Here is a 21,091-nt window from a genome sequence, read left to right as displayed (position 1 = left end):
ACCTCACAGATCCATGTTTTCCACACAAAATAGGGAACACACAGAGGGCAAAGTTCAGGTAGGTTCCTTCCACTTTGGACATCTTTGAAAGAACAGCCAGGTCACATTTGTTTCGGGGGAGTGAATGAGCTACTTTTTCCCATTTGGTGAGGCAGAAAAGGCTGCGGATGGCAATAACGGCCTAACACCATTTATATTGGCTGGGTCAAACGAAATAACAAAAGTCAGGCTTAGGAAGTGAGCGTCGACAAGTTCATGGAAAACCAAACGGAGAACTGAAGCAAACAGCGGTATTTCTAACATAACATCTGGCTGGTTCTGTCAGAACTGTCCCTAGCACCGAATTAACCCACTCAGAATGAGGAAGTGTAGAAAAAGAACTGGTTCTGTTCCAAGCCAGGCCTGGGCCAAGTGCACCAGGCAGAAATCCATGGGCCATGTGTGCCACACTGTTGTGTCACGGTGCTTACAAAAGACAACAGACTCTGTGTGTGTACATATGTGACTGTACATGTGTGTGCTTGTTCATGTGTGTGGGTGTAGATATGTGTGCTTATATATGTGCGTGCAGAAGCAAGAAAAAGACCTTTGGTAGTGTTGTCCCAGTTTTTTAAGACAGGCTCTCTTGTTAGCTAGGAGTTTACCCATTAGTCTAGGCTGCCTGGCCAGTGAGTCCCAAAGATCCCCCTACCTGCAAACCCACACCACTGGGATTATCAGTGTCCACAACCACACTGAGGTTTCTGGTTTTTTGGTTGTCTTTCTTTCTTTCCCATGGGTTCTGGAGCTCAAACTCAGTTCCCCAGGTTTGCAGGGCGAGCACTTGGCTGACTGAATCCTGTCTCTGAGCCTCTGTGTCTTTTCAGTCAGAGAAAAACCTAAGCCCATTGTGCTAGCCACTATGCTACACTGCTCCAGGGAAATCTCTGGATGTAGAGGAACTGGGAAGTCCTGAATGAGGCCTGTGCTCCCTTCTGCTTTGTCCCTTGGCTGCCCACTCCTCCCACTTAGGCTTGCTGGATAAGAGCCTAGCCATACCCAGACATCCCAGGCCAGGCAGACAGACAGAACTATAAGACACTCTGGTTCTGTCTACTGTTTGTGCCCCATTGCTGTTTAGTGAAAATTTTGTTGGGTACGAGGAGAAACAAAATTAACTAGCAAAGATTTTAGTTTTAAAAGTGAGTGGGAGGCAGATACTTTCCCTGCCTCCAGGGCAGCACACTGCCTTGGGCTCATTACCAGCTATATTATCTTTTATGATATGGTAAGTAATATGAATAGATGTGATCGATGATTAGAGCAACTGGGATTACCATCCATTCAGGGAACTGATGGGATATAAAATTCAATTATGAATTCGCTCTCTCTGCAGTCTTCCCACAGCCCCCGCTACACACTGTCCAGTCCTGGTCTGCATGCAGGCTCCGTGGAAATGGGGACCTGTGGATCCACCCATCGAGGTCGCAGCATCGTGAGAAAGGTCAGCTTCTTTGGACTGTACTCTGGGAAGGGTTGTTTTCAGTCAAGCGACACATTTGAAATGTATTAACAGCTTGTAGCTTGTCAGAATGGAAGCCTGCGCTGCTTCAGAGCCTCACAGACAAACTGTTCTCAATCAAGGGCCGCTGGCTCCAACATCTCATTAATATGCATTGAAAAATACAAAAGATGGAACAAGAGAACCATATGGTTTGGGTATATATAATGTAACTAAAGGATTAAAACTTGAAAAAAAGAATTCCACGGATGACCTGGGAACAGGAGAAGCTGTGGGCGTGGGGCTTAACAGTCTAACATATGCCTCACTCTAAACATGGGCAGTGCCGGAAAATAAATATTTAGTGTCAACTTCCTCCCGTAGGGAGAGAGCCACTCTACAGATTTCGTACAAATACACAGACCAAATTAACACTTGGTATCTGTTCAGACGTTGGCATCGTCTTTGGGAATTGGTCCCTCACCCACTTTCCTTATGAGCATGTGTAAGAGGGAAGCAGCGGGGGAAAATAGTCTGTCTCCCTTGTTTCTGAAGATACAGAAAACACGCGAGTCCTACATGCATGGCTGGAAGCTCATGCAAGCCTTACATGCGTGGCTGGAAGCCCATGCAAGCTCTACACGCATGGCTGGAAGCTCATGTAAGTCCTACATGCATGGCTGGAAGCTTATGCAAGTTCTACATACATGGATGGAAGCCCATGCAAGCTCTACATGCATGGCTAGAAGCTCATGCAAGTTCTACATGCTTGGCTGGAAGCTCATGCAAGCTCTACATGCATGGCTGGAAGGTCATGCAAGATCTACATGCATGACTAAAAGCTCATGTAAGTCCTACATGCATGGCTGTAAGCACATGTAAGCCCTACAGGCATGGCTGGAAGCTCATGCAAGCCCTGCATGCATGGCTGGAAGCTCGTGCAAGCCCTACATGCATGGTTGGAAGCTTCTGCAAGCTGATATGCATGACTGGAAGCTCAGAGCTCAGAAGACTGATGCACTCTCATTGCCCTAGGCTCTTCGCTTTACTCCTTAGTTAAAGAGACACAGGGCTCAGGACTGAGGACAAGCCTGCCAAGCCTTCCCAGAAGGGCTCAAGGAGCAAAGTCTCCTGGCCTCCAAACTGGAAAAGGAAACTGGCTGTAAAAGTCAACAACTGCTTAGGTGACCCTATAAATAGCAAGTTCCTGGATCCCTAAGTCATTTAGGCCACACGTGTTCCCACTGAGCAAGAGCTCTCAAGGAGACAAGGGAGGTAGGGCACCGAGAAATCCATCACAGGTGAATTTATTAAATTGCGATTACTCCCTGAGCTGTAGTGGTCGTAATATGACGAGGTGCGTTGTAGATGTACAGAAGGGCTCTGATAGGAAGTGTAATGAGGTCTAAATGTGACTTGGGTCACTCACTGGCCAAACCAATAATTCGGAAAGACAAGACTGTGGTTGGGGAGACAGCTCAGTGCCCAAGTGGTTGCCATGCAAATGTAAGGACTGGAGCCCAGAACCCCTGTAAGTACCAGCTAGGGGCAGCCCCTGTCTGTAATTCCAGTATCCTTCTCACTGTCCGGCAGGGAGCTGCCAAATGCAGCTGGCTACTCAGGACCCCCACACCGGCAGGGCAGGAGCTTGGACTGGGTTTGTTCTCAGGGCTCGACTTCATTCTGAAGTTAACCATATAAATGCTCACACGGGACAGTGTGTTTAATCCCTGCACAATCATGTTTAGCTCACAGGCTACCTGAGAAAACAGGGGTGCACACAGGTGGCCTGACCTTTATGCCCAGCGTCAGCAGAGGCTGAACTTCAGGCTTCTGCTCTTTGTCCTCCACGGAGCAAGGCTCTTAGCCAGGTGTCTACACTTCCCTGGTTCTTCCTAGGCTGCCTTCCCTTGAGCTCACCTGAAAGCCACAGGTTCCCACTTCCTAACAAGTGGTAAAACTTTTCTGAAGTGACTGTCCCTTCAAGAAGCTGAATGCATCTTCATTCCCACCAACTCAGACGCCTAGACAGAATTCAAGAAAAGTTCTTTCGCAGAAGGGAATCTGGACTCCATCACAGGGGCTCAGTGCTCGGCAGTTCTGACGTAGTCTAAAGTGGCTGGTGCCTCATCACTGACTCATGAGGCTGGAATGCCAGGGCACACCTTTCTCGACAGGAGAAATTGTATTCCAAGCACACATCAACACATATTTGGAATGGAGAAACTGGTATGTGCACACACTGATGTCATCTGTGCTTTCATATGTATGAGAAGGCTTTGAGAGATGACTCAGCAGCTGAAGGATTCGGGGCGGCTCACAGACAACCTGTCACTCGGGTTCCTGGAGAGACCCAACACCCTCTTCTGGCCTCTGCGGGTGCCTTCATGAACATGGTATCCATAAACTTACAAGCCACAAACATTTACACTTTAAAAAATCATATCACATGGCAAAATCTTTCCATTGAAAATGGATAAAAATATTTTGAGAAGGTTCCATGTGCTACACAGAAAAAAACTATGTGTGTTCCCTTTCTGTGGGGGGGGGGGAATACTCTGTGTGTGTATACACACAGGCATGCGCGCGCATGCACACACACACACACACACACAAACACACACAAGTCTAGTTCATCCATAGTTCATTTTAGTTCTGAAGTGCCTTTACTTTGTTTTACTTTGGAAGAATTATCTAAATTTAAGAATAGAGTATTGAAGTATCCCACTACTATTGAGTCAGGACCTCTGTGGTCATTTATGGTTTTTAGTGCTTGCTTTATGAAATCAGAGACTCCAATACTTTGTGTACGAAAGTTTACAATTGATAAATTACCCATCAATTCATTAATATGCAGTGTCCCCTTTCTCTCGTCTAGTTAGTTTGGTTTGAAGCTTACTTTGGTGGAAGGACAGCTACATCTGCCTGCTCTTTTACATTTCCTGTGTGCTTGGCAGTTTGTTTCCCATCCTTTGATATGAAGTCCTGGGGCATCTTTACTAGGTAAGCGTGTTTCCTGGAGAAAACATATGGTTGGTTTTTGTTTCTTAATTTAGTCCATTAGTCGGCATCCTTTTAGGTGTGCTGAGATCATATACATTTAAGATAAGCGTATAATGGGGTTTGTTACCTCCTATAAATGTGCTAGGTGGTGTTTTATTTCTGCTGAATTATTGGATCTCTTTTTCTGATGGCATATTAGTTTTGAGGGTTTAATGAGAAGACTGTACATAGAAATTGTTTTTAATTTTTAAGATTAAATTTGGGTGGAGGAGCAATATTGAGGACTGAACTTGAAGCTGCCCAGATAACAAGTAAGTGTTCTAAGACATTTTCTATATCTTAGTTACTAGTATGTCTATGTATTAGTAGAACACGTGAGCTACACATTTGATACATACCCCCAGCTAATTTATCAGAGAATAAAAAGAAATATTCAAACAAGAAGCATTTTTACTAAAAGAAGATGGGGATATTCTGGTGTCAAAGGTCATGTGAACCATGACCTCAGAGCCTGGAGGTGTATGATGGGAAGTCTCCTTTCTTATAAACTAATTGTATCTTATGGTCAGTTGTCGGGGAAGAAAACAAAACCAGACTTCGGAGACCCTCAGGTTCCAGACTGAGCCTCCTTCCTGTTTGGTTGTGACCCAGGGAAAGTTCTTTAGCATCTCAAGGCTTCTGACTGCTCTTACAGGATGGAGATAACAAGGTTCCGGGCCACACAAAGGCTGGAGGGGAACCACAGGTGTGGTCAGTCCCTGTCAGGCGGGCACTACGCGGAGCCTGGTCCCTCCAAGGCGTGTCTACTTTCTGACCTATCCTGAACAGTGCCACCAGACCAGCTTTTCTGAAGCTTACTTAACTCCACCTCCAAACACAGCCGTGCAAGGTCTTCATGTGTGAGTACATGTGCATTCATGGGTGTGAGTGCAGGAGCACACATCCAGACACATGAATGGAAGTGAGAGAAACTTTCGGAATCTGTCTGTCTTGCCCTCTACCTCGTTTGCGGCATCTCTTCTTCACAGTCATGTATGCCAAGCTGTCCCGGGAACCCCTGGGGATTCTCCCATCTCAGCCCCCTCTCTTGCAACAGGAGGACTAGAAATGTACAAGATTCATACATATCTGACTTCTATGTGGTGCTGTGTTGGGGACTGCGGACCCTCAGACCCTGAATTTTCTATGACCCCTTGTCTGCTGGAGCAAACAACTTGTTTTCCTATGCTTGCAGCTGCTCTGGGCAGGAGACCCTCACGAGTTCCTGATGGCAGGGGAGTGGTCTCTGGTGGGCTTGCAGCTGAAAAATCTGGATAACATGGGTGTGGCCATTAGTCAAGGAGAGCCCTATGAGCTGCCCTGGACCACAATAAAACTGGCATTCTTGTTTCAAGAGTGACCCACGGCTCTGTGTGCTTTTTAATCTCCAGACCCTTGCCCAATCGCGGTTCTAGGTGGTGCAGGTGCCACAGTGTTGGGCATTCAAAATCAGTCCTCACACCTGTGCGGTAAGCACTGTGTCCACTGAATGGTATTCGTTCCGCCTCACGGCCACTGTGGTCATTAGAATAGTTACGAGACAATTGTAAGTGGAGGGCCAAAAGGAGGGCAAGGAGGGAGAGCTTGCAAGTCCTGGCCTCTAAGTGACTGGTCACAGAATAGACAATGGGCTGGGATTTCATGGGCTAGAGAGCACTCTATCTACCTGTGCCCACCTCTCCACTGACAGCTCCCCGAGGCCAACTGTATCTTTCCATCTCAGGGAGGAACTGATCAGCAAACAAGGCGCTGGTCACCCAGTTTATGTACTGGGTAAAATGGTGAAGAAAATGACCTCCTCTATTTGCAGAGCTGCTTAGGACATGTTTACTGAATTCATCAGCATTAATCAGAATTTCATGGCAGACTCCGTTGTTCGGTGATGATGGTATTTCACGTTCTCAGAGTATAGACTCTCTTGTGGGGATGTGGGGTGCAGTGACGGCACCTGAATCATTGTGTTTTCCAACCCTGTTTGGCTTATGGCTTGTGAAACAGAGACTCCTGACTGCACTTGATGTGGCTGGGACATCCTGGAATCGGGTTTACAGCTGAGAATACGAAGCAGATGCCACAGAACCCTGGAGTTGGTGCCAGCACAGCTGGGTCTGGTCTGAATACAAATAAACAGAACAAGCTCGCCTGCACCGAAGTGTGAGGACAGGAGACGTGGCGGTTCTCCGCCAGGGACACGGGAGTCTGTTCCTCCTGCAGTGAGCTCAGAGACACAGCCTCGCAACGACCACAGGTGGAATCTGACGGTTGTGAGATTATCATTTTAAAATACCGGTTATTGGGTCTGGTTGGTGACAGGCTGAATTATGTCCCCTTACATCCATATATTGAAATATGAATTTAAGGAACTCTGAAAGTGACCTGTTTTAGAGACAATGATTCCACAGAGGTTACCAAACAGACTAAGGCCCCTAAAGAGAACCATACTCCAGAATGATGAGGCCCTTACTCCAGAATGACTGACGTCTTTTGAAAAAGGAAACGCTCCAGACTGAAGTGATCTCTGAGTCTGATCATGCCAATTCTAAAAAACCAAACGCTGTGGCATATGATGAGGCCGAGACAGACAGGTCCTGGGGTTCACTGAACAGCTGAGTTAGCCTGCCTGCAGAACTCCAGGCCGGTAAGAGAGCATGACTTAAAACACAAAAAAATAGGTGGTGTGACATTAACAATGGATTGATACTCTAACACCCAAGGCTATAACCTTAGTTTCCATATACATGTATGATACAGTCACATAGACACACACACACACACACACACACACACAGGGTGCGGTATGGACATAGAAGCATAGAGAGGAAAGACAATAAAAAGAAACGCAGGGAGATGACGCCATCCGGAAGCCAGGGTGAAAGGCCCTGAGTGGAAAGCTCCCAGCCACCGGCCTCGGATCTCCAGCCTCCAGAGCTACACCAGGGCACTGATGCTATCAAGCTATCCACAAGCTGTGCTACTTGGTTGCAAACATTATAAGTACAGAGAAATATTATAAGTTCAATTAGGTTATAAACTTCCTTGGGGAAGCTAAAAATTCTTAATTCATAACCTGATCCATTTTTTTTCCACACAGACAAATAAAATAGCTCAGTGAGATGTGGCTTGAAGACCAGCTCTCTCCGCTGGAGAAGTTTGTGGCCAGCACAGGTTCTCCTTCGGGTATTGTCCCAGTCCGAAAGGAGAAGGTCGCAAGTGACAACTCACCGGGATTCGCGAGGCGGCTACTGGTGGGTCCCAGAATCTGGTAAGGATCTGTGACAGAGGAAAACAAGTCAGATCCTGGAGACATGGCGGGGGCCTGGTGAAATGCCACGTCAGGCTGACAACTGTGTTTGCAGAGGTGAGAATGCTCCCTACCCCCAAATTCCTGCCTCTACCTTCTACATGACATAAGCAGCCACACCGGAGCTCAGGGGAGTTTCTTACCAGAAGCATCATAACTGTAGACATCCCAGATCCCCACCACCAACCTATAGCCCACACAATGCCAGGGTCGAAGCTGGGCAAGGCTGGGCCTGGGCCACAAGGGCCAGGTTGTTCGAGGTCAGCATTTCACTTCACTTCTGCCTTGGGAATGACAGGCACAGGCAGTGTGACACACGCCAGGGAATGTCAGAGCAACAGAACCCATAGATCCCGGGGCACAGCCTCCAGCAACAAGAATGGTTTGCTCCCATTTGCAGGCTTCAGAGACATCTTAGTAGAATCTCAGGATTTTAGTAAAGTCCTTCCAACTGAGAAATGAATGGTCTAGGCCATGTTTTAGGTACATGAAGTTATGAAGTTCATTTTAAAGGGGACACGCTGTAGGACTCCTGGCTGAGCCTGTAACCTTTTCTTAGGGTTCCCAAGATGGTTTCTGGGACACACCTAACTGAGGACGTTGGTCTTCAGTTTTGGGCACTGTGGAAGGAGATGGCTGAGCAGCTGAAAGAAGCCAAGAATAAAAAAAGACAATTAGCAACAACTCAGACAGGGCTGCACGGCTTTGATGGCTTTCACTTTCTGACCCATTAATTGCCAGCACAGTAATCTTACTCTACAACTAGAAGCATTTGTGGTAAGAAGAACTGCCCGCTCTAATGAAATTAAATACAAACATTTTAAAATGTTTCCCACGATTTAAACAATCTACTGTAGCCATTACTTCTAAACAAAATGAAAAGAAACTTGAGCTGGCTTACAAAAGAGAATGAAATTAACTACGGTGTAAATATAAATAGTTTTGGGGAACATGCTAGGGATGAAGTGGAGCCAAGCAGAGCCGCGGCAAAGGGAAGCAGCCATTAGCTCATCAGTGGCCCAGCGTCCCTCAAAACCCACATCTGTCCACAGGGAGAGCCACGGTTCCGCCCCCTTCTTTTCGTTATGAAAGCAGGTTACATCTCAAGCAAAAGAGTCATCACGCTTAGAGACTGCGTGTGCTTTGTTGCCAATGGAAGGACCCCTCCGTATGTTGGAAAGACCACAGATCAATCACTGAGGCTTTCATTTACCCTGGCTACAGTCACCCCCGCCTTGTGACATGCAGCTCGAGGCAGTAGGGTGAGCCTGTACCTTTGGATTGAGGGGCGGGGTGGCCATGGCCGGTCCAGGCTGTTCTCCTAGGAGGTTCATAAGGTAAATCTGTAAAAAAGAGATCGACGTATGAACTAAAAGAAAAACAAACAAAAAACAAACAAATAGCTATTTTTTATAACAGATTTGTTTCTTAAATACTGAATAAACATTAAAACATAATAAAATAAATGTAGGTTTTTACCTATAAATTGCACTTCGTGTGTTTTATATAGTTGTATATTTTACTATCTAAAATTCTCACTTCCATGTAGCTGGAAACTACCATTGGTAGATTCTTCTAGACTTTGCTTGCTGGTGTGTGTGTGTTGTGTGCGTGTGTTACATGTATTATACACTGCGGTGCACATGCATGTACAGCTAGAGAGGCCAACCTTAGAATTGTTCTCAAGCGCCATTCACCTTTTTTTTTTTTTAAACAGCTTTTGACATTGGGTCATGGGGGCTCATCTGGGGGTTGCTGCTTTAGTTAAGCTGAAAAGCACACGTCACCAGGCGCAGATCTCAGCTCTCTACACGGAAGCTAGAATCAGACTCGGGTCTCCAGGCTTGCATAGCAAGAGCTTTCCCGGCTGAACATCTCCCAGGCCCCTCCTGCTCACGGCCTGCAGCCTTTTCTTATGATCAGACTCAGCACAATGGGACTGGTTCTCTCACAGTCTGACGTGTTACAGGACTCATCGGAATTTACACTTTCATCGTCTTCAGAACCCAGAGCCCACGACTGGCTCGAGCCCATTGGTTCTTGCCTGGGGTCACCCCAAACCCATGACTGGCTGGAGCCCATTGGTTCTTGCCTGGGGTCACCCCAAATCTGCCCAGCGACTTTCATGCTCCTGTTTTCTGTCCTCTTCTTGGAAATGAGAACGGCCTTCTTATCCTCCTGTGAGCTGCTTCCCCAGGCTCCCTCCACTTCCCCTAGATAATCTTACCCATTAATATTGTCAGTCTAAACTGGCTTGGTTATTTATCTAGGCAAAAGGCCTCTCTTTCTTGTTTTCTAAGAGAATTTAATATCTCTCTAAGATGAATTGCATGAAACAAATTCAGGACTGAAATGATTGTCCGACAGCATGATTAACAATAGCCCTGAGCATCAGTATGTGCCAATTCTTTGTTAACTGTTTAAACATAACATTACTTGTGCCCTGAGCCTTCATTACACACTGCGTTTGCAAACTGAATAACTACAGCTCTGCGTTCTCAGTGAAGGTTCTGCCACCGATCATCACGCTTAAGTTGCTGCAGTTTTCTTTCAGACCTACATCTCAGAAGCATGACTGTGCTTGCTCCTATTAACCATGCACACAGGACGCCCATTTCTGCATGCAGTTAGACTGTAGGACTGTTTCAAAACTGTGATCCAGGGGTGGTGGGGCAGACCTGTGAGGATCAGCTCAGAGCCTTCCTCAGTTACATAGAAAGTTTGCAGCCAACCTGGGTTACCTGACACGCTACCTCCAAAACCAAACTAGATCTGGGTGTGATGGCTCATGTCTATGTTCCTGGCACTTGGGAGGCGCAGGCAGGAGGATTGCTGTAAGTTCTAGACCAGTCTGGGCTCAGGGGTAAGACCCTCTCTCAGAACAAAAGCAAAACTGTAAATGACATTAAAAATAAAACTTCCTTGGTTGGTGGGTCTCGGTTCAAAGTCAAGTGCCAGTGTAGACCACTGAAAGCCACGGCCCCACACCCCAGCCGGCTTGCTTCTGCCAGACAACAGGGATGGTATGGAATTCTCACTTGGAGGACAGCGTGGTGCAATTATTCTGGGTCTCTCTTTAAGTAAATCATTTAAGCTTACTTAAACCTGGCAATCTGCTGGATCAGCTTTCAAAGAACCCCACTATGCTACAGAGTGTGCACCCCTTCCTATGTTCATACCCCAAAGAGGACAACATGAAACCCGACACAGAAAGGCCTTAATTCAGTCAGCCTGTTTGGCTGCAGGCATCGCGACTGGTGTGGTCTGTGAAATTCTACCCTCCTGGGCTTTGCAGAGTGAGACAGTTTCCTTTTGAAAACCCTGCTGCTGCTCACTCTCCTCTCAGGAGCACATCTGCATTCTGGGACCCTCAGCTTCTCTAGAGTTGGGACAGAATAAAATCTGTAGCTGCCATCAATCTATAGCTACATCTCGCCTTACATCTCTGGAAACATCCTGAAAATAGATTCTCAACTTGTTGCAGTTTTCTTCCTAAAATGAAAATTTAAGGCAGGACGTGGGAGCTGAATTCAGTAAGAGGGCTCGGTAGGCAAAGGTGCTACTTCCAAGCCTTGTTTTCTGACTGGATGCCCAGAACCCACACTGTGAAGGAGAGATTGAACCCAGCTATGCTGGCCCCTGACTTCCACCTGCATGCTATGCACACACCCCCACCCACACACCTCAAAATAAATACAACATAATATTTATTTTTAAAAGCTGGTTAACTAGAGTATCATGACAGAAATCATCCTAGAAAGAAAGCAAAGTGAGGTACCCCCTCCCCAGTTCAGAGGTAGAAAGACACACAAACAAAGGCCTGTTTACCTAGTGAAAATGAAAATGGTGGTATCTCAGAAGTGTGTCCTAAATCCTTGCTTCTGAAAGTGTGATCCATGGATCGTCAACCAAAGGCACCCCTGAGCGTTAGGGATGCAGGCTCTAACCCTGGACTTTCAGAGCACAGCCAGAATCCTGATAAGGTCCCAACCCAGGCACATGCACCCCGGAATGTGCAAAGGCCAGTTCGAGAAATTTTTCACTATAAGAATTCTATAAAATTCACTATTCTCAAAGAGGAAGACTTCGGGAATGTTAGCCAGACTGTGCAGCTTTAACTACAACTATGCAAGAGTCTGGCACGGAAGGTTCTAGAGGGACTCTAGAGGGAAGGTCCTCTGGGGCCTGAGCTGGAAGAATACAGGTAGGAGTACCAGAGAGCTGCGAGTTTGTCAGGTGCACCCAGAAAAGTGTTGCTCGTGAGGCGGGGTTGGAAAAACACCAGCCATCGCACTAGAACTCACATGGGGAAGTTCTTTATTCATAAAATCCTTTGAAAGATGAATAGCCATGTCCACTCCTCCCTCGGAAATAACAACCACCAGGCAGAGTTCAACTTTCAGCCAAGAATTTGAGGTGTCTGCATGGACAAGCAATTACTATGTTCACAAACACACTGCTTTGGTAGATACGCTGGCCTTGTTTGCTTTCATGAGAATCTATGCCAATATTCCCTTATCAGCTACTGGTCACACACTGTGACACTCAGATTCCTCCTGTGGGAGATGACCTCGGGAAATGCTGACCTTGGACATTTCTGGGGATGGGGAGCAATCAGGATAGTGTCGGAGCCAGCACCTCATTCCTCTACCCCCGACTGCTTAGAAGACCATTACCCATGAGCCTTTGCTGCTCAGCCTAACAGAAGAGCACAGGGGTTTTAATAAAAACTAAATTACATTTAAGTTTGATGAGAAGTCTAAAGCCCATACCACTTTCTTTTGAGTTGTCTTGTTCAAAGGAGCGGGCTCACACATTTGTGCATAGGAAGCTACTTTCTGGCACAATTCACTCTGCTGTGGCAGCTATTGAAAATGACTGAAACGCCTGAGCCTTATTAAAGCAATCCCATGGGTAGTTTGGGGTAGCTATGGAAGCATGGCGTATGCTATGATCCATATGAAAACAGCAGCATGAAGATACAAAGGGGGCGCTTGTCTGGTGTGGACCCTCACACACAGGAACTTTGTGCATTTGGGGGAAACTGGGATCTGTTTCTAATTCTGAATGAGGTTCTTTCTACCACATTCTTCTTAGGACATTGGAGAACCATTCCAGCATCCTGCCTCCCTCCCCAGTGAGGGGTAAGTTCTACTGAGTTGCTTTCTCCCTTGGCTCAGATCACTGGAGGGGGCTTGCCAGCTCCTGTGGCCTCCACAGGGACACTTTGCATTTTAAAGGACCAAGACTTGGCTCTTGGAACAGTCTCCCTCATTCTGCAGAATCTATACCAGGTCTACAAGATGTCTCTGGTGATCCCTTGGAGGAAGGAAGGGCATGGGAAGGAATGGTTGGGCCTCGTCTCGTGCATTTGAAGCTACTGAGGAAGACAGAGAGTTACTTGCTAGAACGGATCTATACAGCTGTGGAAAATAGGAGTTTTAGATTCAGCCTCAGGGTAATTAACCTGTATCATCTTCTTCATCCAGATCTTTCTAAATACTTCCTCACCCCTATTTCAGACACACAGAGACTGTGTTTGTGGATGACGACTGTGGGCTTTTAACTATGCTTACAAATCTCTGTAGCTGTAGAGAAACATGGGACAAGCAAAGGCAATAAGCCAACTGCTAAGGCCTGAGGTTCACATAGCACCTGACAGAGGGGTACAGCAGCTGTGGGCTCACCTAGCTCGGTCATGTTCAGCAACACCAAATTTCAGAGTTCCATGAAAGAAGCCCCCCAAAGGCACTAGCTTCAAGGTCATAGTCCACACAATGCTGTGTGTGGTAGTTACACACGCCAAATGATTTTGGTAGCACCCTGGGTGTGTATCATACTACGGTGTTACCATGAGGATGGAGGAGGAAAGGAAGAGACTGCATGCTATCTTCCATGTAAACAGACCAGATTTCCCATGAAAGAACAGGCTAGGTAGTGTATCATAAAGTTACACTAGAGCCTGTCTCTGATTTTGGCACTTTAACCCGAGACCCCAAGGGCCTGTGGCTTCAAAGAAGTAGACTAGAGAGGAAAACAGTGTGTATAGAGGAGTTGGGGAGAAGGGTTTGGGGTGACTGTAACTACAGAACCTGAGAAGCGCAGACATGACGAAAGAATGATCACCCAACCACAGAACACACAAGGATGTTGCCAGCATCCTAACAGGGGACCAATTCAGGTGCTTCTTCAACAAAGATGGGTGGGAGAAGCTGTGGTCTCCATCTGGAACTGCGGAAAGCAAAGTAACACACATAGGAGAGATGGCTAAGACACAAAGTAACACGCATAGGAGAGATGGCTTAGACACAAAGTAACACGCATAGGAGAGATGGCTAAGACACAAAGTGACACGCATAGGAGAGATGGCTAAGACACAAAGTAACACGCATAGGAGAGATGGCTTAGACACAAAGTAACACGCATAGGAGAGATGGCTTAGACACAAAGTAACACGCATAGGAGAGATGGCTAAGACACAAAGTAACACGCATAGGAGAGATGGCTTAGACACAAAGCAGGGAGAGAGGATGGAGCCCACAGGTCACGATGTATGGCCACACAGCTCTTGAATAAATAACCCTTTGCACAAGTTTGATCATAAAAAAAAGAGGAAATAAGAGAGGGAGGGAAGGAGAGAGGGTACAGTGGAGGTGGTAACTCAGAAGTAGGTGACTTGACTCAGAAGGAAAGGAGATCAGGTGGAGAGGAAGCATTTGGCAGCGGGATTCAGGGGGTGTGGGTGGAGACATCCCGCCAAAAGGATGAAAATGCCATTTAATTTGATCTCATGAAATACAGAAGTCTTGTGGTTTTTCTGTTTTTGTTTTGTTTTTGCAGGGAATCTGAGGAAGAGAGTCTAAATGGACTAAGGACCTAGAAGCCTGGCTGGCTCTGAGGTGTAGATGAGCTTCTGTCCCCAGTGCTGAATTAGAGAAAGGAGGTGGATGTGGACACACAAGGGGCAGGAACATGGGTCTTCTTTCTCAAGCAACCCCCTTGCCCCACCCTGCAGAGGGTCCCTCCTTCTGTGGCTTGCTGGGTGTGTGTCTTTATCCATGGGCTGCTTCTGTCTGCTGGGTTTGTTACTTGCTGCACCCCTACCTTTTCATTTTTTTAACTGATTCAGAAAATGAACCTAGACGGTAACACCACCACCCTACAAACAAAGGAGCAACAGGGCCCCTCGTCCTGCCTCGCCAACCAGCTTACCACAGTGGCTCACAAAGCCTGGCCTTGAAATTCAGCCAGCAGCATTCCTGAGGTAGCTTTAAGCAAACATATCTTTTAAATTGGCTAATGGATCTTAAAGGGCAAATGTCCTGCTGGGAGCGTTTATTTATTTATTTTTAATTAAATGGGCAGAAGCATTTTTGAAAGAGCCCCGGAATCATTCATGTACATTTATACCCTCCCTTGAGTGTACCACAAGATTCACTGGTAGGCAGCAGGTTCAGAAAGTCCTGGAGCAGGAGAAAGGCCACGCATCTGCTCTTCATTCTAAATGCTCTTGGCAGAATTCTTTGGGGGCTATTTGAGTCAAACAGACACTGGGTCTGATCCATTACTTTAGTGACCTCTCACATGTCAGGGGACATTGGCTGTGCATTTTCAGGAGGTTTCTGGGAACAGAGAGATAAGCTTTCTCTCCCAGGCCAGAGAAGAGAAAAATCACTAGGCTGACATTGCCGGGGCAGCTACAGAGAAGGACCAAGGCACAAAAGAGCTCCAGGAAGTGTTCCTATCGCTACCATTCAGTCAGCTCCCAGCCCTGGTCTATTTTCCTCCCTCGAAAGAAAGAACTTCTGAGCCTGGGGACCAGGCCAGCTAGACTCATGCAGGCTGGACACGCGAAGAGTCAGGGAGAAGTAGCCTGGCTGGGGAAGACATGTATGCTGGACCAGGGCAGGAGTATGGGAAGCTCACTGTGCTCTCTAGAGCTTGGATCCCCTCAGTGTTGAGGATGGCAGGAGGAATTCTAGCCTACAGGGTAGTCCTGGTCCCTATGAGGGGTGGGGTTTAAGAGGAGTATATCCCCGGTTCACAGTGTCCTCTCCCTGGCCAGTCCCCTGATGGTTTCCTGGTTGTGTTCGTGTAGGCCCACTCCTTCCACCCACTCCTAGGCCTCCAGATTCTAGTCAGTGCCTTAGTAGCCCGCTCTAGCGGTTCACCTGAAACCCTGACAGTTCTTGGCTATCTCTGGTTCCAGGTAACACCAGTGAATTATCTTCTAGAACGTCGTGCTAAACCTCCTACCAGCGGAACGTGCAAGCGAGCATTCTGAAGACAGACAGTGTTGGAGCCTGGTTCAGCTTTCCGTTTCCAGAGGCTAACTCTGTGATGGATATTAAACGAATGTTCGTTTTTTACATGAATGGTATGTAAATTAATTCCTTAATTAAAACATCAAAAAAAACCCATAAAGTATGACTCTGATGTTAATATTCAATGTTGGATACTTCTCCACTGGGGGGAAAAATGGGCGATGAGAATCAGTCGCTCCTGATTTGGGAATTACTCTTCTCTCACAAGGGATGGACTGCACATCAACCCTTCCCTTAACTTAATAGTGCGAGTGTTCCTATCTTAGGTGTTGGCCCAGATATTCAAAGCTATTACATAAGTCCCTTATCTGTTTCTGCCTCCACAGCTTGGCCCCTCTACTGTGGTCTCTGAATGCAGCAGCCCAGGCACCAACAGGGACAGAGAAAAGGCTGGCGCAATGCAGTGCATTCTGGATCTAGGAAACTCTCCTGGGTCACGGCAGAGGTCCTGGATTTAAGCTGGACATCTGGGACTCTCTCTCAATGACGGAATCACCCGGGGGCATTAGCGTACCTGGCCTAGTTGTAATTCTTTGCGTAGCTTCGGGATATACTGAAGTATTTGGGAAAATAAAAGCTGCACCCCCTGCAGACAAAAGGAAAGACAATGTGTGAAGGTCCTTCGAGGTGACTGCCAACCTTCCTTTCCCTGCACTGTTGGGGAGGCCCTGCAACATCAATAGAGCTCCTGGCAAACAGGAGCCCTGGATCAGACTCGGATCCTGAATGTGGACTTGAGTCTTCCACGTGTATGAAATATTATGCTTTGTTTATTATTTCTTTGTATTTCTTTGTGGGCTTCTTGATGGAGCCCCACTGTGTACCACCAGCAATCTTCTTACTTTATTTTCTTTTACTTTTTATTTTTCATTTTTTTTTCCGAGACAGGGTTTCCCTGTAGCTTTGGAACCTGTCCTGAACTTGCGCTGTAGACTGTAGCCTGGCCTTGAACTCACAGAGATCCACCTGCCTCTGCCTCCCGAGTGCTGGGATTAAAGGCATGCACCACCACCACCTGGCCTCACAAAATATCATAATAGGTCTTGGAAAGCAGATCTTGGAAGAATTATACATTTTTTTTTGCGTAAGACTCTATGGAGTATATTCAGAATTAATCAGTATCTCTATTCAAATACATGATTCTCCTTATTTTCCTTAATCAACAGCCATCTTCCCCAAATGAGGAAATTTCCCCTTAGACATTAAGTGCTTTGGAAATTTATCGTCTTTGTCTTTGGATTGCCTCTAGGTATAGCTAAAATAAAATTAATGAATTCTGAAGTTTTGTGGCATATTCAGTCAGTGTTAAAGAATTTCTAAAAGATCACGCCATGAGTCTGTGTGTGGCTCAGGTGTTTCCTACGAGGGGATGATTCTTTGCTGATTTTGGCCACAGGTCATTAGCAGGTTGATATGTGCTAAGCAGACTGAGAAGAAAGAAATTAAAGCACTTCACAGTACTTTTCGGTGGCCGAAGACTAAGATAAACCAGTTATCTACTATAAATACAAACTGAAGCTCAGTTCATATGAGATTGGACACTTGAAACTAAAAGGAGCTTATGTGGGAAGCTGCTGCCTTGCTCAGCCGGGGAGACCCGTGGTAGTGCCTGCCTGCTTGCTTGCTTACAAGGAGACAGAGGTTTCTTGGCTCTTACTGCTCTCAGCCCTAGCTGGGCACTGGTAGGGCATGGTAGGGAGTGGTGCTAGGCTAATCCAGGAGGTGAACAGCAAGTAGCCACACACCCACTAGGGACACCATCACCGGGGGGGGGGGAGCTGGATCTGTTCATGGAACATGAGTAGTAACACATTTATCCAGAGAACCCCAAGTGTATGAGAGCAGGAAGGGAGGTTAGTCAGGACCAAGGGCCTTGGTAAGTCCTGCTAGGCTCCAGCGTGCAACAGACACAAGGGTAGAACCTGCAGTAATTAGAGACAGAAAGGAAGGAGGTAAATCCGGGGCCAGTTTTATATTCTCCAATATTGTAGCAGGGTTTCCCCTTGGGATAAAGGTTTGCAAAATATACGAAACATTCCTTTCATGGCCCTCTGTAAACATATGCATCTGTGCAGAAGATTAAATCGAGGCAAGTCCAATAGGCCAAGCCTGTCTGAGAAACACCAAGGAATCCTAGAAAACACCGCTTTAGAATGAAAACAAAGACTAACAGACCTGGGGAAGGGGAGTTATACCAGGGAGCTTTACATCTCCATAGGCAATGGGACTGGTGGATTGGGACTCACAGTGGCACATGTAGGAGGATTTGTACAATTGGTCCAAAAGCAAAACAAACAAACAATCAAAAACGAAAATCCTTTCATGGCTAAGGGGGTTGTGGTGGAAGAAACGGAAGTGTTCACATATCCAAGGGCCCGCCTTCTTCATCTGTGCGTCTGCCTTCTAACCTCTAACCTGTGGATTTCTCTCGAAAGCACACACCTGTGGACAGGGCCCTATGCTTTTCCTGGGGTTGGAAAAGGCTAGCATTACCTGTGTTTCTAGCATGCATTAGCCGTGGAGAGTTTTGTAAAGCCTTGTCAACATCATCGGAAGTCAAATGTGGAAGGGGAGCTACAAAACAGAACACAGAGCAACAGTGAGATGAGAAGAGGGAGAATGACCTTTCTTAAAAATAAACGGAATCAAAGAGGAAAGAAAGGAAAACATACCTCCCCACCCTCACCTTGGGGAGCTGGAAACATCTAAACCCTGTGATACTGGTTAATGCGCTAAATATGAAAAGGGGTAACTTCACATGGGAGAGATGGGCATCGACGGGCAAAGCCACCAAGGAGACACCCTACCCACTTGTACTGGGATCCTTTGGGACCATGTTCAGAGCTGCTGGCACTAGGGCATGCGGCATCCTTCAGACGTACGCCGATACTGACCGACAGGACCCTATTCTCTCAAGTGAACAACCTCCCTTTGGGTGTTCAGGTTGGATGTGGGAGGGGTTTCACACAGCTCTAAGGAAGATAACAACCCACATTTCCATCCAGGACGAGGCTTGTCTGCCTTCCAGCTTTCAGACATCATAGACTCTGTGGAGGGTGTGGCCACTTCTCTACCACACTCCATTTTTCCTCGGAGGACGGAGAAGGCTGCAGCCCTGTCTCCAGAAGAGTCCACATTGTTGCCTACATCAGGAAGCTCTAAGCTCTACTCGGTGGTTTAGTCAGGTCAGGCATGGGCACTCCGTGAGAGCAAGGGGATGCTGGGGACCACCCTGTCTGAACTTCCTGAAGTTGGGTCTGCGGCCATGGCCGCAGCACAGCTATGGAGGGCAGGCAGCTTACTCTCTCTGAGGTAGTGGAGATGCGAGAGAAGGATGTCGGCGTTGTAGCTCGGAGTGAGCCGCTGGAAATCATCTTTCGTCATCTTGCACAGCTCCTTCCCGTCAATATTCTGGAATAACAAGACGTCCACGTCTAGAAGGCCGTATTCTTTCACCGCCCACTCCAACCACTGCCGGACGTGGTCTGTGCTCCATAGAGTAGGATCTGAAAGGGAACAGGGACAGACTCAGTCAGCAGCTACAGGCACACCTACTACAAGCAGAGTGCACCCCAGTCACAGTCCTGGAACAGCCTCCCTCCCGCACAGATCCAGAAGCACTGGCCTGTGGCCCAGCTCAGTAAGTCACAGCAAGAGAAACAGGATCATGGGGAATGACGAAAAAGAACCAGATGCACAGATCTCCATCCTTGAAGTGAAGCATCCTCCAAGTTGAAGAGAATTAGCTCTGCCATGGCTGTAGCTCAGTCTCCTGTAGATATCTGGGTTCCATTTCAGTTATTGTCACTTCTACTTAATTTAAAAATGTATAAAATGAAAAAGTATCCCTTGAAAAAATTACTGATGTGCTTATATAAAAGATTAGAGTTATAAAACATCATCAAGAGAGTGCTAATTACAGATTACAAAAGGATATAAATAGGAATGAGGAGATGGGAGATGGGCTGGGTCTCTAAAGTATCTGCTTTGCAAGCAAAGAGAGGGAGGAGGAATTATATGAGCAGGGGGTGGGGGAGTCAAGATCATGATGGGGAAATCCACAGACAAAGCAGACCCGAGCTCCTGGGAGCTCATGGACTCTAGACCAATAGCTGGAGAGCCTGCGTGGGACCGCATGGGACTGAACTGGACCTTCACATTTGGGTAATGGTTGTGTCTGTTTGAGGGGCCCTTGGCAGTGGGACCAGGATCTATCCCACTGGTGCATGAGTTGGCTTTTTGGAGCCCATTCCCTATGGTGGGATGGATGCCTTGCTCACTCTTGATGCAGGGGGAAGGGGCTTGGTCCTGCCTCAACTTAATGTGCCAGGCTTTGTTGACTCCCCATGGGAGACCTTATCATTTAGGGAGGAGCAGATGGGGGGGGATGAAAAGGAGCAGGAGAAGAGGAGGGAAGGGGAACTGTGCTTGGTATGTAAAATGAATAAAAAGTTGTTTTTTTTTAAAAAAAGAACAGTATTAGACAGCTAAGGAAATAATTATGTTTGCCAGATGCAATAAGGAAAAGTACACAGAAGGCGTTCTGCTGCCTCCCTGGATCACGTGAACACCTTCCTAAGGAGTCCCTCCATCATCCTGGGATACTAATGTATGGTTGTCATTTGTGCAAGCTACTAACCAGGGAACTGAAATAAGGCATAGGGGACTCAAAATGCTCTTACAGTGAATGTGACTCAGCTGTCAGTGGGGTTTCCCAATGAGACAGGGAATAGAAATGGGGACTGGGGATGAAGAAGAGGGTTCAGATGGGGCATGAAGATGGGGGTAGAAATGGAGGAGGAATGGAGATGCGAGATGCAGATGGAGGATGGAGAAGAGGAACAGGCATGGATGCTGAGGTCAGATGGAGGAGAAGCATGAGCACCTCTGTAAGGTCAAGTTTTACACTGGAATTTTAGAGTCATTAGGAATTTCTGCGGCGTG

The 21,091-nt window shown here is 46.9% G+C and overlaps 1 protein-coding gene across 4 annotated transcripts in view; it reads right to left on the bottom strand.

Annotated features, from left to right (window-relative positions):
• Positions 1 to 21,091, bottom strand: part of Erg (ETS transcription factor ERG) — a 206,842-nt gene that overhangs the window by 2,330 nt on the left and 183,421 nt on the right. For 3 of the 4 annotated variants that reach the window (XM_085685820.2, XM_085685821.2, XM_085685822.2), the window contains 6 exons: positions 19,450 to 19,653; positions 18,641 to 18,721; positions 16,662 to 16,733; positions 9,098 to 9,166; positions 8,411 to 8,467; positions 7,745 to 7,792 (listed from right to left, as the gene is read on the bottom strand). In XM_085685820.2, coding sequence (XP_085541946.1) covers positions 7,745 to 7,792; positions 8,411 to 8,467; positions 9,098 to 9,166; positions 16,662 to 16,733; positions 18,641 to 18,721; positions 19,450 to 19,653 — 531 coding nt within the window. The remainder of the gene's footprint in view (positions 1 to 7,744; positions 7,793 to 8,410; positions 8,468 to 9,097; positions 9,167 to 16,661; positions 16,734 to 18,640; positions 18,722 to 19,449; positions 19,654 to 21,091) is intronic. The other variant, XM_087898841.1, reaches the window with a different exon arrangement.

This window comes from Myodes glareolus, chromosome 2 (assembly GCF_982192425.1).
Source record: "Myodes glareolus chromosome 2, mMyoGla1.1, whole genome shotgun sequence".
Classification (NCBI taxonomy): Eukaryota; Metazoa; Chordata; class Mammalia; order Rodentia; family Cricetidae; genus Myodes; species Myodes glareolus.
The sequence above is the reverse complement of the archived record's forward strand: the minus strand, read 5'-3'. Positions and strand labels throughout refer to the sequence as shown.